Source organism: Notothenia coriiceps, unplaced genomic scaffold, assembly GCF_000735185.1.
Source record: "Notothenia coriiceps isolate Sejong01 unplaced genomic scaffold, NC01 NC01_scaffold00037250, whole genome shotgun sequence".
In the NCBI taxonomy this organism is placed as follows: Eukaryota; Metazoa; Chordata; class Actinopteri; order Perciformes; family Nototheniidae; genus Notothenia; species Notothenia coriiceps.
This window is the reverse complement of record NW_011369951.1, coordinates 4,575,255-4,589,836: the sequence shown is the minus strand read 5'-3', so window position 1 is coordinate 4,589,836 and position 14,582 is coordinate 4,575,255. Positions and strand designations below refer to the sequence as shown.

Sequence of the window (14,582 nt, the reverse complement as noted above, 5' to 3'; positions counted from 1 at the left end):
AAATTCAAACTGGGTAACCGCTTGAGGTGATTAATGGGGAAAACCCATTTTTTGACCATTGTTTGAGGCACCTCTTTATTGGGGAAAACGTCAAGGCTACCACGGGCCACCCCTAAGGAGATTCTTTCTGGGCGGCCGGCCACTGGGGGGGAGCCTGGTAGTGTGTGGCCACCTGGGTTAAAAAAAATTCATTTTGGCGGGGCCCTGAGTTTTTCAATTCTGGAATTGTGCATGTTTTTCCCCTCTCTATCCCCCTCCGGTATTTTGTTTTTCTTGCTATATCCCAATAAAATTCCCTTTTTCCTTTAAAGAGCCCCAAAATTTTATGTGAAACCTACAGAAAAGAAAGAATTATTATTATTCCTTGAGGCTTCCAATTACCCTGGACCAGGGGGTTGGGTTTATTTATTTTAAACCCTCCTTGTTTCAGTTTTTTGGTATCTTAAAAAACGGATAATTTAAAAAGTATTAGTTTGCCCATCAACCCCAAAAATTCATTAGTTCATAGTATTTATAGAAAAAATAATCAATTAAAAGCCTGGGGGAGGGGCTGCCCAGGTCTGTACCATAAATAAAGGGCACAATATACTGAACAGTTTTGTAATTGAACTGGGGCTGTTTAATAGGGGGTGGGAAATGTAGTGGAAACCAGGTTGTATAGGGAATAGTTTAAATCAATGGTTGTTACAGGGTTAAAATTATTTTATTAATCCAAAGGGCCACCATTTTTTTATTCACTTCTGTACATTTTTACACAAGAAAGGGCCAAAACCCATTGGGTTTCGGGGGATGGGAGAACTTGAAATGGAATATTCCCATATTTTTAATAAAAAAAATATTAGAATTTGTAATTATGTTTTCTTCTCCATCCCTTCATTTTTTCTTTATAATCATACATACATATACCTTCCAAAAAGTAGATAACCAAAAACCAAATTTAATATAAAACAAATTTCAAACAATAGGGGGCGAATACCCTGAAAAACTCTGGGAACAGGATCGAGGAATGTTTAATTTTCTTTTTTTACATTAACCCAAAGTCCACGCAACATGGCGGGGTGTATTTAATTTCCAAAAAAAAAAAGTAAAACAAAGTACATATAACCAAGGGAAGGAATCAAGGGGTTTTCAATCCATTACCATGTGTTTCATTACTCCGTTGGGCTTTTGAACCCAATCCCTATTCTCGTTTTCAAAAATTCCAATCCCAAAAAATTGTTGAAAAATGAAGGTTGTCCATTGTGGGCCTTGGTTTAACCGAAAAACTTTTAAAGGGTTAGGGGGGCCACAAATCCATGGAGGTCCCTTTAGGGACAAAATTTATACCAAAAACGGGAAAGGAGGGAAAAAATAAATCCCACCTCTTTTCATATCTTTCCCAACAAAAACTAATTAGCTTATTTTCCATTGCCCATTAATAACCCCTTTATGATCACTTAAATTTGATTTGCCATCCAGGGGAAGAAACCTTCCAAACATTGGGCCAAAAATAAATACCCACTGGCCATTGGGGCCCCCTTTTTCCTCATTGGGCAGGGCCTAATCATTTCAAACCTGATCATCAGGCTTCTCCAAACATCAGTTGAACCAGTTTGGGGTGGTTTTTAATTTCAGGAGAAAAAATCCCACTTTGAAAAAGCCAAACTTGTTGGGCTGGAATTCTCCCAAACAAATAAAGATAATTTGGTCATTGTTGAAAATTTAGGATTAATTGGAAACGGTGACCATGGGGCCAAATAAGTTAGGGCGGGGGTTGCAGTGGCGTTAAGGGAACTGGGCCATTGTTGAGTCCATGATGTTTTTTTTCAGGAAGGGGGCAGAGGGTGGCAAACCCCCCAATGGGAATAACATGGGGGGCAGACCACTTTACACAATCAAAATTGGATCCTTAAAACAATCCTAAACCAGATGACATTCAGGGGGGAAACTCAGCTGGAAAGGGAAAACCAACATAAAACAATCAGACCATACGTACTATCACGCAGTGAAGTCCAAAATAAAAGTAGGAACAAAAATCTTTCATATAGAGAAATTAAATAGTATGCATGTTGACCTATAGAAATAGAAATAAACAATTGCACAGAAATATGTGCTTTAAAAAATCTGAGCAGGTCCCCACATGATAAACCTCATATCAGACTTCATGTAAAAAAAAGGGAAAATCAAACAAACCTGTGATCATGTTGGATAAGCAAATCAGATGTTTGGAAAATCAGACGCCAGCATACGCTTGCTCTTCAACCATTCCTTATCATTAAGTTATCATTTTTTGACAGAACAGAAGAGGTGTGGGTTTTTCAGCAGTGGTAAAGTGAGAGAGGATAAAGGAGCTGCAGACGTGGAGAACATCGCACCCCTCCTCGCCAGGTCCCTGATCCGAGAGAAGGGTGCTGCTGACGAGGTGGAGTTGGGTGGACAGAGAGGGGAAGTCAATGTCTTGAAAAGTGGACAAAAGGTATCCTGTGGTTTCTTAAATCTTTTCATCCCAGTTACAGAGAGACACTGTCCATGTGTTATGGTATTTCTGCAGTTTGAATCCTGATCCTGGATCTTCCCAGCATTCTCCTGCATCTGCCGCAACTGTGAGGAGAAAGAGACAACAGTTGAGTGCCGATCATCTACTGAGTTGATTCATGGCGATGGGAAATCTGGGATATCAGCCCCTTTTTTTTTAATACAGGTCATTATGTACACGTACTGCACAGGCAACTAATCAATAACCACCCGGGAAATCAGGACTTTTCTAGATCACGTGACCTGAACAACCGCAGTGACGCCGCTGATAACTTCAAGAGATTCAATATTACAGAAGCAGCAAAACATTATTTACCGTTCATCATTGCTGAACTGTTTGTTTTAAAGCAGTTAATAAGAATCTGGAAGAACTGATCTGAAGGTTTTTGGATCCAGTTAAACTGTGGCACAAAACAGGTTTTGTGGTTGTGATTTTTGTGGGTTGTTGTTGATTATGTGGCCCAATTACAGCACCCAAATACAAAACCATTTCACTCTCGATTTTCCCAACATAAAGTGAGATGCGAAGTCTCAGGTTATTTTGTTAATTGGATGAATGGGTCCCAATTCACTTGATATTGAAATCAATTGATAATAAGTTGCTCCAGGGAATACAGTAAGAAATGACCCATCACTGTTGACCTACAGCCCACTCTGACTTCAAAATGTTTGTTGTGCTGATACAATGCATTTTTGCTGCTTGGAAAATGACTGAAACTGAAATTGAGGAAAAAATGTATCTCTTTATTTGATAAAATTAATGGATTTTGTTGGGGAAAGGAAGGAACTTGGAAAACAAAAGTCCTGTGTTTGATCAAAATGAAAACTAACTGTATGTCTACTCATCTTAGATACCGCAAAAGGAAAAATATATGAGCCTTCAAAAGTCTATAATTATATCTTACTTTAAGTGATATTTACTTCTAACAATATGTTTACTAACCAAAGCCAAAAGGAAACCAATGGTATATCATTTTTCAACGCATTGTATTAGCTCTTGGGGAAACAAATGTTGTTGAAATGTACAGTGCCTAGTTCGCACTAATAGTTTTTAATTTCGCTCTGTCTGAAACTTTCCTGGAACAAGTTTGACACTAAAAGGATAAAAGCTGAGCTTTAAAATGGGGATTGAATGAACGATTTTCTCTTTCCCTACCCACAGACAGTTCAAAGGGCCAAAAGGAGAGGGGATGAAGGGGGTTTTGATTTACACTAATCGCCATGTTTTTCCAGGCTACTCATTGTCAACCTCAGAAAAACATGACCTGAGTGTGCTTCCAATAATTCTATATATATGAACCATTTATCTGTGAGAACTCTCAGAGGGCTTCATCCAGAGATATCTCTGTGTCTGCGGTGTCCCTAGCGCTTGGCTGAGGGCTCTGAGTGCTCATGGCGTGTTCAGACTTGTGTTTTTGGTGCTGTGAGTCCTTCTGGCGCTCAGCGCGCCGTACCTCCTCGTCCTTCTCTCGGATGAGCTTTTCTGTTCATCGTCACTCGGGGCACCGTAGGGATGGGGAAGCCGTGCCCGCCTCTCTCTGGAGTGAGTTTACTGCGGGGAGAGAAACACGTTACAGAGAATTCTACATTTTGTATCACCAAAGCTGCATCTGTATCTGATTGTCATGCTAGTCATAGAGAAAGAGGGATTTAACTGCATATCTGTTAAAAGACACTGAGCATGGAAGCTGTGTTGGCAGCAGATACACGTCACGTCTTTCTGTGTAGAGTCATATCAATGCATGGTGCCCAAAAGTAAATGTCTATTACCAAAAACTATCAAAGCCGACCCACCAGGTAAAGAGCACTGTGCTGGATCTTATCAAATCATAATCAAACTTATTAAACGTACCTCCCATGGTTTATTTAAATTCTACCTCGTGGACTCAAGTTAATTAGCCTGCCCTTTACCAAATGCATTTTGACAGAGCTAAATTTACACCTTTACAGCAAAAATGTGTTTGACAGACATGTTATACATATGAATATGATACCAACATAACATAAGGAAGTATCTGGTGAAATCGTTTTGATATCTCAAGGAACTTCCAAACTACGTTGCGTATCTATCCCTGAAGGAAGTAACCAAAGGTTATTGAGCCTACACTGAAACAAATGACCTGTTGACGTTAGTTACATTTGTTTATATCAACAGATCCACATATTTTTGAGCTGTAATATTACGTTTAAATAAACAATATTAAGGTTCAACTTTATAGTATTGCTTTCCAATTGCCTAATTCAATTATGTTTAATCTGTTGACAAATACATTCAATTAAATCAACTTTTCAGTTTTTCAGTGTAGGTCCACTGATGAAATTATTACTGTGATTTACATATTTGCATATAAAAACTGCTGTATATAGACACGTTATCAACCCATGTATCAAACACAAATACTTAAGTTGGGGGGAAACCGTTTACCAAATGTATAATCATTCTCCAATTTATTTTCTGTGATTCCATTTCTTCAGGGTTTCACCGAGTATTGTGTTTTAATTCTCTTTGAGGACTTCATGACTGAGGTGGGGATTTATTATGGGATGCCCTGGTTGGTGATTTGTATTGAACTGTATGCCTTCTCTTCCTTGGATTAATATGAACCCCCTTAAATTGACACAAGACTAGCTTCTGATAAAATTGTGAGCTGTATTACCGCGTTGAATGGCTGCTTCTTTCCTTTCATACTGTTCCAACTATATGTAAATCATTAATTTTAGTATTAAAATAAGCCGATTAGATCTAAGAGGTAATCAGGGACTATTTAGTGACTTTAGTTACATACATCTAAGATTAAAATGTAGATCGGTTTATTTAATAGCTAGGGCAATCAAAAACATCAATTCAAAAAACAACTTTTACAGATTATTTACTGATTACTCTCTGAAACTTCTCCAAACATTCTACGATGGACGCTAGTGATACAGTTGATGTTTACGTAGCTCCTTCGACCACCATGCGGGTGTTCTCTGTTGTGTCCCTTAGTCTCCCTGGTCCTACCTACAGATGTATGTGTCCTCATATTCCTCAATCTTCACTAAGTCACGGGTGGGCACATTTCTGACTGGAGACAAAGAGAAAAGGACCGATTCGAAATGTATTCTGAAAAATCTGGTACTGAAACTGAACAGAGTTGTACAAACAGATCTCTTTTGGGCAGAAGTGTACATGCAGGTTTAACAGGCTGGACAGTGACTGTGTACAACGAACACAACGAGGAAAAGATTTGACAGTTTTACCTCTCGGTTGTATTGATATAGTCGCCTCGTATTAGCCTACACACCTTCATGTGGGGACGCTATCCTGTGGGAGAACAGAGAAGGACCGTGACAATCAAAACAATCTACAATCAAGATCGATTTGGGGTCAAAATGTATGATGAGAACTGCAGATGTATTCATTGACTTGATCTATTTACTCTACGACATTAGCATCCTATAAGCCATGTTTAAACAGTTAACTGCTAATTCTGATAAACTCAAACTGAAAACCATACATAACGTATTATTACGTCAAATAACCATCTTTACTAATCATATATAATGATTATTTTATCTTTTGTCACTTGTTGTCATATCTTTGCAGCCAAGTTAACCACATCAGAAGAGAAGAGAGTAAAATACTGCCTCGCTGCGCAGCCGGCTAATAGATGCGAGGAGAGCAACAAACGTAAGTCCTGGGAGAGGTGTGTGTTCAGCAGGGACTGATGACAGCCTATTGTTTTACTATGGTCTGGTTTGCTATTTCTTTTTAACATCATAACATTAAATCAATAACTGAAGGTAGTCGTTGGGCTGCAGTATCTTGATAGAAAAAACCTAACGATCACCAAATGATACCTACATGTTCAAAGATCATTGACTCGCGTATGCGTGCACGGTTGTTGGCATGACCACCAAACAGAAAATATATGCACCACAAGATGTGTGCTAATTTAGTTTCTATCCATGTGAACCATGAATTTAAAGTGGGTGGGGGGGGGGAAGGCACCTTAACCTCCTCTAGTGGGTATGGGGGCATGCTCCCCCGGCAAGATTTTTTTTAAATGTTGAAGTTAAAAACCACAATCTGGCTGCACTTTGAGAGCTAACATTAAGAGATCTATGGATAACATCTCTCAACACCCATATGAAACCAGAACTGTAAGGAGAGTTTATTTTCTTTATGGATATTTTTACAATCACTCCCCTTTCAACTGTATTCTTGTTATTAATAACAACTTATTTTTACTGTCATATAGTATTTTATAAACCCATTTCTCTTTGTTCTCCTTATTTTTTGTATTAACTATAATGATCATATAAAGATGTGCTTTTTACCTCAATGGTTGTAAGAAAAAGCTTCTTATATTTCGTTAGCATAGTAGCTAAACCAGATGCTAATAACAACAAAGTTATTGACTGTATGATCAGTATGGACAGATGGACAGGATCGGCCACTGGGCTTCACAACAAAGACACTAGCCACGCAAAAACTGCTGTATGCTCCTTATCTGAAGAGTTGCACGGAGCCATGCTCTAACCGTCAGAACTGCACGAGGACCATGAACGAGACATATACCACGTGATGACACGTTCGGCTCGTGTTGTGTTCAAGGACCTGATCTTGGCCAGGAAAAAACAGGCTCTCGCTTGTTTAATTCTTTTGCGTCTAGATTTCTTTTGCGTGTATTTATTAAATTACCCTCGAGGGCCGTATCAATTGTCTTCGCGGCCGTATACGGCCGGGGGCCGGAGGTTCCCCACCCCTGCATTAGACAAAGCAAACTAGTATTCTTCTCAGTTTTCATCATGAAAACAAAAGCTTCTAAAAATGAAAATCCTGTCAAATAAAGAATACAAATGTATGATGGTATACTTGCTATCAGGTTGCTAATCATCTTGTTTACTGACTGATAAGTGTAACGCCATTCAGTGTGCACTGCTGACTTAAGCAGCCTGTTGAATCCCAAACATCTGGCAGCTCGGCTCTCACCTTCAGCTGATGGTCCCTGCTGCTTGAAAGTCCTCGTCCTCGTCAGAGTCACAGTCGGGGAAACTTGGTAGATCTTGATGCCGTACTGCTCGATCTCCTCTCGGATCTACGGGGAGCAGTAGATGGAGAAAAGACACAGTGAAAATGGGAAAGACGTTTCATTCATGGGATCAAATAGATCAACAGTGTTTCCAGATCAGATCTGAAAGATCAGCCTTGCCTTGATTTTCTTTTTCTTGACCTCATTAGGGGTGAGTGTGTCTGTGCTTTTGCCAGGAATGGGGACGATGGTTAACTTTCTCATGTAGAGCTTTCAATAAACTCACATCCAAAGGCCTCTGAGGCTAAAAGAGACAAGAAACATTCAATAGCATGAAAGCCACAATGAGGATTTACTCAAAAGAAATGCATAGATTTGTACAGAAATAATCCCTCTCAATCATACTGATGGACCCAGCAGAAGTGTGTGGTGTGTCTGAATCTGCCCTCTATTAGGGCTGCTCAATTAGTCGTATTTTAATCGCGATTACGATTTTGGCTTGCAACGATTACGAAAACAACGTAATCGAAATAAAACAATTATTCTTTTATTATTATTACTTAATTTTTTTAAATAACTTTATTTTTTTTTGGTTTTTCAGTTGAATTATACTTAAATTTCAGGGTAATTAACTGTTAAAAACATACTGTTCAACATCTTTTTCTCCAATAAATGGATGTTTTCAAAGTCAATGAATAATCACATTTATTAATCGCAATTACAATTATTGACCCAAATAATCGAGATTATGATTTTTGCCATAATCGAGCAGCCCTACCCTCTATACATCATTAAATAATGTAATGTTCATCCCGACTTTAGTTGCACACTAGAATCATAAAATGTACTGTTAGACATTACGCGATGTCTCTGGTCGGTCACTGCGGTGGAGGTTTGCTCTCTATGTGACCTCCTGGTGTCTGATCATCAGTAATGACTGAAGCTCATCAACAGATGGAGCAGTTACTCCATCACAGTGACTCTGAACATGCACTGCAGCATTACTTAGGTTTGCAGAATATTTGTTCTTTAATGAGCACAGTTATGTGGAACAGTGCATGTGCACAACGGCAGCAAAAAGCACCAAGTCAGCACCAAGGATTGATTAGAGCTAAAGCACTGCAGTGGACGCACTAAATCCCCCTGAAGGCAGCTGAGTAGTGCTTTAGCTCTGACAGGAGCACGGCTTTTACAATAATGGGGCTGAAAGCATTGAAGTTAAATACTGGTCCAGTATGATCAATTACTCAGGTGGTGTGTTCTGGTGTGTGTGCAGGGGGAAAAGTGCTGTGTCACTGGTCTGCAACGGCCAGCACAGACATTACTGCAGTCGAGAGGGGTTAATGTTCCCCATTGTTCGGAGTCATTTAGGAGAGAGAGGTTAGACTAATCCTAATGAGAGCACTGCGGATTTGTCATACCCATGACCGAAGGGTGAGATAAAGTAGAGGCAGCAGTGTACGCGGTTGTCCTGGATGTTCTTCCGGTTGAGGCCACTCTCGTCCCTGAAGTACTGCTCAAACTGCTGGTCGATGTAGTCCGCCACGGACTTCCAGCTAGAGATAAAACACACAGGGACGTTCAGTCTCCGAGGCAATACTGCAACAGCTGAGCTACTGCACATGCAGAACAACAGGGCTACCCTGCGGTGCTCTGTGAATCTTATCAAATTGCTCATTTTCTTAGATATCAGATGATTCGTTAAACATTATTAAGTACCATTCAGTGTTGTTTACAGCATCCCCAAACCCGGGTGTGTCGACGATGGTGAGCTTCAGTTTGACACCTTTCTCTTCTATATCCACTGTGTGTTTGGTGATTTCTACTGTTTGTGTTATTCGCTCTAGGAAAAGGAGAAAAAAAGACACATTTTTTAACATTAACTTTGACACGTTGAAGCGCTAATTCTTCAGAAATCATGTCAGAAAGTGAGTATATCAAAGGCTGTGGTTGCATTACCTTCAGCATTGAGCAGCTTCCTATCTTTGTAAAGATCTGTGAGAAAGAGGCTGTTGACCAGGGTGGACTTTCCCAGGCCAGACTCCCCTTCAAACAAAGACAAACAAAGACGAAACGAGCGAGGTTTAAGGCTTTTCTTCAAAGTAAAAGGTGGGTTTAGGCTCAAATATCTGCTAATCTGCAAACGAGGATTTACCTGCCACCATGAGCGTGAAGTCGAACCCCTTCTTTACTGACTTACGGTGCACCTGGTTTGGCAGCGTCGCAAAGCCCACGTATTCCTTGTCCTGGTCCTAAAAAAAAAATTGAACACCACATCAGGAAGGCCAAAACTACCATAAAACTATAATTTTTCAGCGCCATTTGAACCTCTCCAAAAATAGGTTTTAAGGTATATTTCCTACAAAAGGTGTGAGACCGGAATAAACCACAAACACAAAATCACAGAGCCCTAATCACACCCTGTTCCACCAGAAGGAAATAAGCACAATTAAACCTTTTTGATAACCACATAAAGCAACTTTGAGTTTAAGGCACAGGATCAGTCAAACTGTCGTCATCAGTCTGAAGTGATCGACACAAACAAACATCGCGTTGACAGCAGAACTGAACACAAACATCTCAGTGGGTTTATGTCCTTGTGTTACCTTATTACTGTCGTACGGGTCATATCGAGCCCAGGGACTCTTGGGTCTGGGGGGGCTGACGGGGCACGGCAAGTCAAACGCCACACTTTTGCTCTTTGGGATACAGGGCTCTGAACCTGAATCCGACTGAGCCCTGCCCGCCACAGGGGGACGTAAATATGAAGGGGTGTGGGGGCGGTCTTCGCCCTCAGCCTCCCTGCCTGCATCGTGAGGCTCGTGGTCGTGATGGAGGTGCTGCTTGTGGTCATTGTGGTCATTGTGGTCATGGTGGTCGTGCTCTCCTTGGTGGTGAGGGTCTTGCATAAAGCTCTCCACCTCGGAGTCGTCTGAATGGTCCGAATGCTAGAGGGACGCCACGGTTGAAGGGGGAGGTTTAGGAGGTGAAGAGGAATATGTGGAAAAAAGTCGAGGGTGGAGGTGGAGGTGGAGGTGGAGGTGGAGGAAAGGTCAAGTGTCGATGTGGAAGAGAGGAGATCAAGACGGTGGAAAATGTGTTAAACTCTTACTAACGGTTGCTATAGTTTTATTGTGAGGGTAAATAATAAAAAACATATCATTGCAATGCAGCTGGTCATCACTTTCTATAATCATTTATGAGTACAATATGTAAGGGGTGAAATATAATCCCAGACATTTATCTCAGTGGATAAGTGTCACTTTATCACTAATATTGAATGAGCTGTTATACTTGGGGCGTACATTTAACTCCACATTCCTGAAAGAGGAGAGAGAGCTTTTCCTACATCAAGGATTATGAATCTCCTGACACATCATAACTTTTGCAGAGCTAATGTGAGGCAAGAAAAGGCCTTTTTATGGTTGTTATTAAATTAATAGGGCAATTTCAGGCATTAGGGTTGCTAAGTTTTTCTCCATCCCTGGATTTCTAGATGTAATACACACTAAGCTTAAATAAAAAATAACAAAGTGTAGTTTTTCCAGTAAGCGGATACACAGCTGAGGCTGCTATGCATATTCTAGACTCATGTTACTAGAAACTAAAGCTAGTCGAGCACAGAGATAAATAACGCAGGGGCCCTATAGAACGCAATGATGCCATTTAAAGTCAGCTGAAGGCCTATACTGTGACTCTGCACTCGTGTTGTGTTTATGCACTAAGCATCAGCTGAGGGGTAAGATGCATTGCTTTTTATCGTGGCTAAGTAAGCAGGTACAGTTAAGTTGGCCTTATCCCTCAAAGACTGCCATAAGAAGGGGAACCTCATTGGTAGTTTAGGGGTTTGGAGGTGTCACCGGTACCTGTTCAGGGACATGGTCTGGTATGCTGTGTTTAGGGGAGGCAGGGCAGGAGTTATGCTCGTCTGATGAGTGCACCTCATGGTCACTGTCCTCCATCGCAACTGGAGCTGAAGTGAACTTTGCAATCTCCAACCAGAAGGGAGCACACGGGTGAGAAGGTTTATCAGGGTCAAGAAGAGGGAGGGAGAGGCCGCAGGAGAGAGGCCACCACCGCCAGATGGAAATCAGGTGCATGAGGTTCAAGAGCCGGGAGAGGTATACACAAGGAGTAAATGTGTTCAGAAAAGACAAATGAAGAAAAGACAGAAAATGGAAAAAATAGAAAAAAAAAGATTAAATGAAGTCAAAGTAACGACATGTGAAAGAACATCTCATTTACCAGAAGAGATGGTATGATTGCAGAACAGAGAGAGTGCCTAGAGAGGGACCTAGAGAGGCACCTTGAGGGCTGCTGGCTGCCTACACAATGCTGCTTTGACTTCTTGCCATAACAGCGATCCCTTATGTTATAAGTTCATCTGATATCGCTCCATTCAGTGTTAACGACAGACGAGATGCACCAGTCCAGCCAAAGTAAGTGTCAGCAAAAAAGAGAGTATCTGTGTCGCTGCAGTAACATCATGCAGTGAGACATTTCATGATTTCATAAACTTCAAAGTTAAAAACACATCAAATCACAAAATCGGCCCAAAGATTTCATTCAGTCACTCCAAAATCTACAATTATTATTTGTTTTTATTTGTTTGCATGTTGAATGATTGCCACATTATTTGAAGTTATATTTATATTCCTCAATCAATTCTGAACCAGAGTTATATATAATATATAACACGCTTCTCATCTAATCCTTTAGAAAATGTCTGTGTCAGGCTCTCATGGTTTATGTCCTCTATCCGTGGCCTACAGTTTTAATTATCCTGGGATTTAGAGCTTTAGGGCAGAGGAGAATTGATAGTTTTACAGTTTAGGAAATCAGTGACCTGCTTTACTGTGCTACAATCAACAGAGATCAATGACCAACATGGAGGATCCTGTGACCCACATTGAAGCTTTGACAACTTGGGATCAAAATGGCTAAGAAGCTTATCATTCAAGTGCTTGACTTTTGGGTCAAAAAGCAAACAGGTTGATAGAAACAAATCTTTGATATATCATTTGTAATCTCTTGCCACGATCGCAACTGCACAAAAACAACATTGAAACTCGACATGCCTTCTACCCTTTAGATAAGTAGACACTAAAAGTTGCATCACAAACTCACACACTCTCTATCTGCACACCTCCTCTCCTGCAGAGCCTCACCTGTGGTGCTTCCTCTCAGCCTCTTAAAGCCCCGCTAAGCCTCTTCGTCCTGCCTCTGCGCACACTGCTCTTCATGCCCACTCCAGCAGGCAGTGGGAGACCAGAGCTCCAGTATTTATACCCCTCCATCCCAGAGGACACAGCACCCTTCACCCCCATCGAGCCACTCAGGGCCGCAGGGCTGATCAGCGGCATTGACCAGCCACGCATCACCGTGCACAGGATACACACCGAGTACATGCTCTACTGTTGATCTACGTACAAGTTGTAGCAGTAGAGCTCTTTATCAGACAAGACACAACCAGCAGACTATCGGACCTATGACTCTCCATGGCCTATAATACTGTATACTCCAACATACTTATACACTGGGGACTAAAGGTCATGACATGTACAGTGAGTAGGGGAGCACAACATAAGAACTTTATATAAATGTACTGGCAGAGCAATGTCAATGAAAACACATTGTTAAAGAATGCAATATTTGACTTTAGGAAGAGAGAGTATGTGGAGAACTTATCATTTCCTTCTTGTATAATAGCAGCAAAGTGAAAGTGGAAGAAAAGCAGAACTCCATTCACTACTTCTGATCATTTATAGAAGAAAACAATAATCACAACATATGTTTCCTCACATGTTGCAGCCATGAGAGTGAGAGCAACCTGTTCATCCACTGCAATGCAAGAAGAAACACTTGCTGCTTAACATCCCCCTATAATAACAAATGATATATTAATCATAAGCTGCCATGCTAATGAGCTCACTAATTAAGATGATTAATACATTCATTAGAAACTATTTATATACCTGTCTTCATAAACCACATTAAGCATTAAGGAGATGTCCTCCTTCATATGCAAATGTAAGCAGCACGAAGCAAGTCACCTGACTATCAACGAGTGCAAGAAACACAGCAGCATGAAGACAAAATGCCTGGGAGTCTCATCGTGTGTGTGTGTGTGTGTGTGTGTGTGTGTGTGTGTGTGTGTGTGTGTGTGTGTGTGTGTGTGTGTGTGTGTGTGTGTGTGTGTGTGTGTGTGTGTGTGTGTGTGTATACGTATACTACTACTANTCCTCCTTAGCAACGGTCATTATAGTCCTTGATAGCGGTCTGTTCTACTGTATTAACAACCTGTCACATGTTCTGAATTGACCAATCAGAATCGAGTATACAACTATACTCGATTCTGATTGGTCAATTCAGAACATGTGACAGGTTGTTAATACAGTAGAACAGACCGCTATCAAGGACTATAATGACCGTTGCTAAGGAGGATCAAGAAAAAGAAGGTTATAAGATGGAGCACTGGACGTCAGATAAATGAATAGAAGAAGGCAGACAGGAAGTAAATAGCTTTGCATATTATTTTTTGAATAATATAGCAACCATGTATTTACCAACATCCTCAGCCAGTATGATGCTGGTCAGTCTGGAGTGCTGGGTGGAGAGAGCCTGGAGGACAGCCTTCCTGGAGCAGCCTCTCCCAATCTCCTCATCCACAGCCTTGATGGAGGCCACCTCTGGTCTGGTGGAAGACCTGGAAGAATAGGACCATAAACCAATCAGGTTATGTACACAGGTGGAGAAGCCATGTAGTTCTTTATTTCTCACAGTAACAATGTTGCACTTGATGATCATCATCATCATCATAAGGTGGGAAATACATTTGCATCATTGGGGAGGAGTTCCATATTTACTGTAAACATGGATGGCTTAAATATGCAAACGGAAGAAAAGCTAAAAGAGGAAATCAGACATTGATATTCGAGCAGTTTAGCTGTTTTAAGGCCCACACACACTGCGAGGAAGTGACTAGTATACAGGATAGCTAACCATGTGGCCTCACATGCCCCGTGCAATCTGACACTCCTTCACAAAGCATGC

The 14,582-nt window shown here is 40.9% G+C and overlaps 2 protein-coding genes across 3 annotated transcripts in view; both read right to left on the bottom strand.

Annotated features, from left to right (window-relative positions):
• The window catches only part of nup210 (nucleoporin 210), a 187,090-nt gene that overhangs the window by 171,897 nt on the left and 611 nt on the right, over window positions 1–14,582 (bottom strand). For both annotated transcript variants that reach the window (XM_010796038.1, XM_010796039.1), the window contains exon 2: window positions 14,096–14,235. In XM_010796038.1, the coding sequence (XP_010794340.1) occupies window positions 14,096–14,235 (140 nt within the window). The remainder of the gene's footprint in view (window positions 1–14,095; window positions 14,236–14,582) is intronic.
• LOC104967132 (septin-4-like) lies at window positions 7,486–11,491 on the bottom strand. Its single transcript, XM_010796548.1, has 8 exons — window positions 11,396–11,491; window positions 10,136–10,477; window positions 9,685–9,781; window positions 9,489–9,575; window positions 9,249–9,372; window positions 8,951–9,085; window positions 7,710–7,833; window positions 7,486–7,595 (listed from the first exon to the last, which is right to left on the bottom strand). The coding sequence occupies exons 1-7, from the start codon at window positions 11,489–11,491 to the stop codon at window positions 7,812–7,814; spliced, it is 903 nt and encodes a 300-aa protein (XP_010794850.1). The 3' UTR covers window positions 7,486–7,595; window positions 7,710–7,811.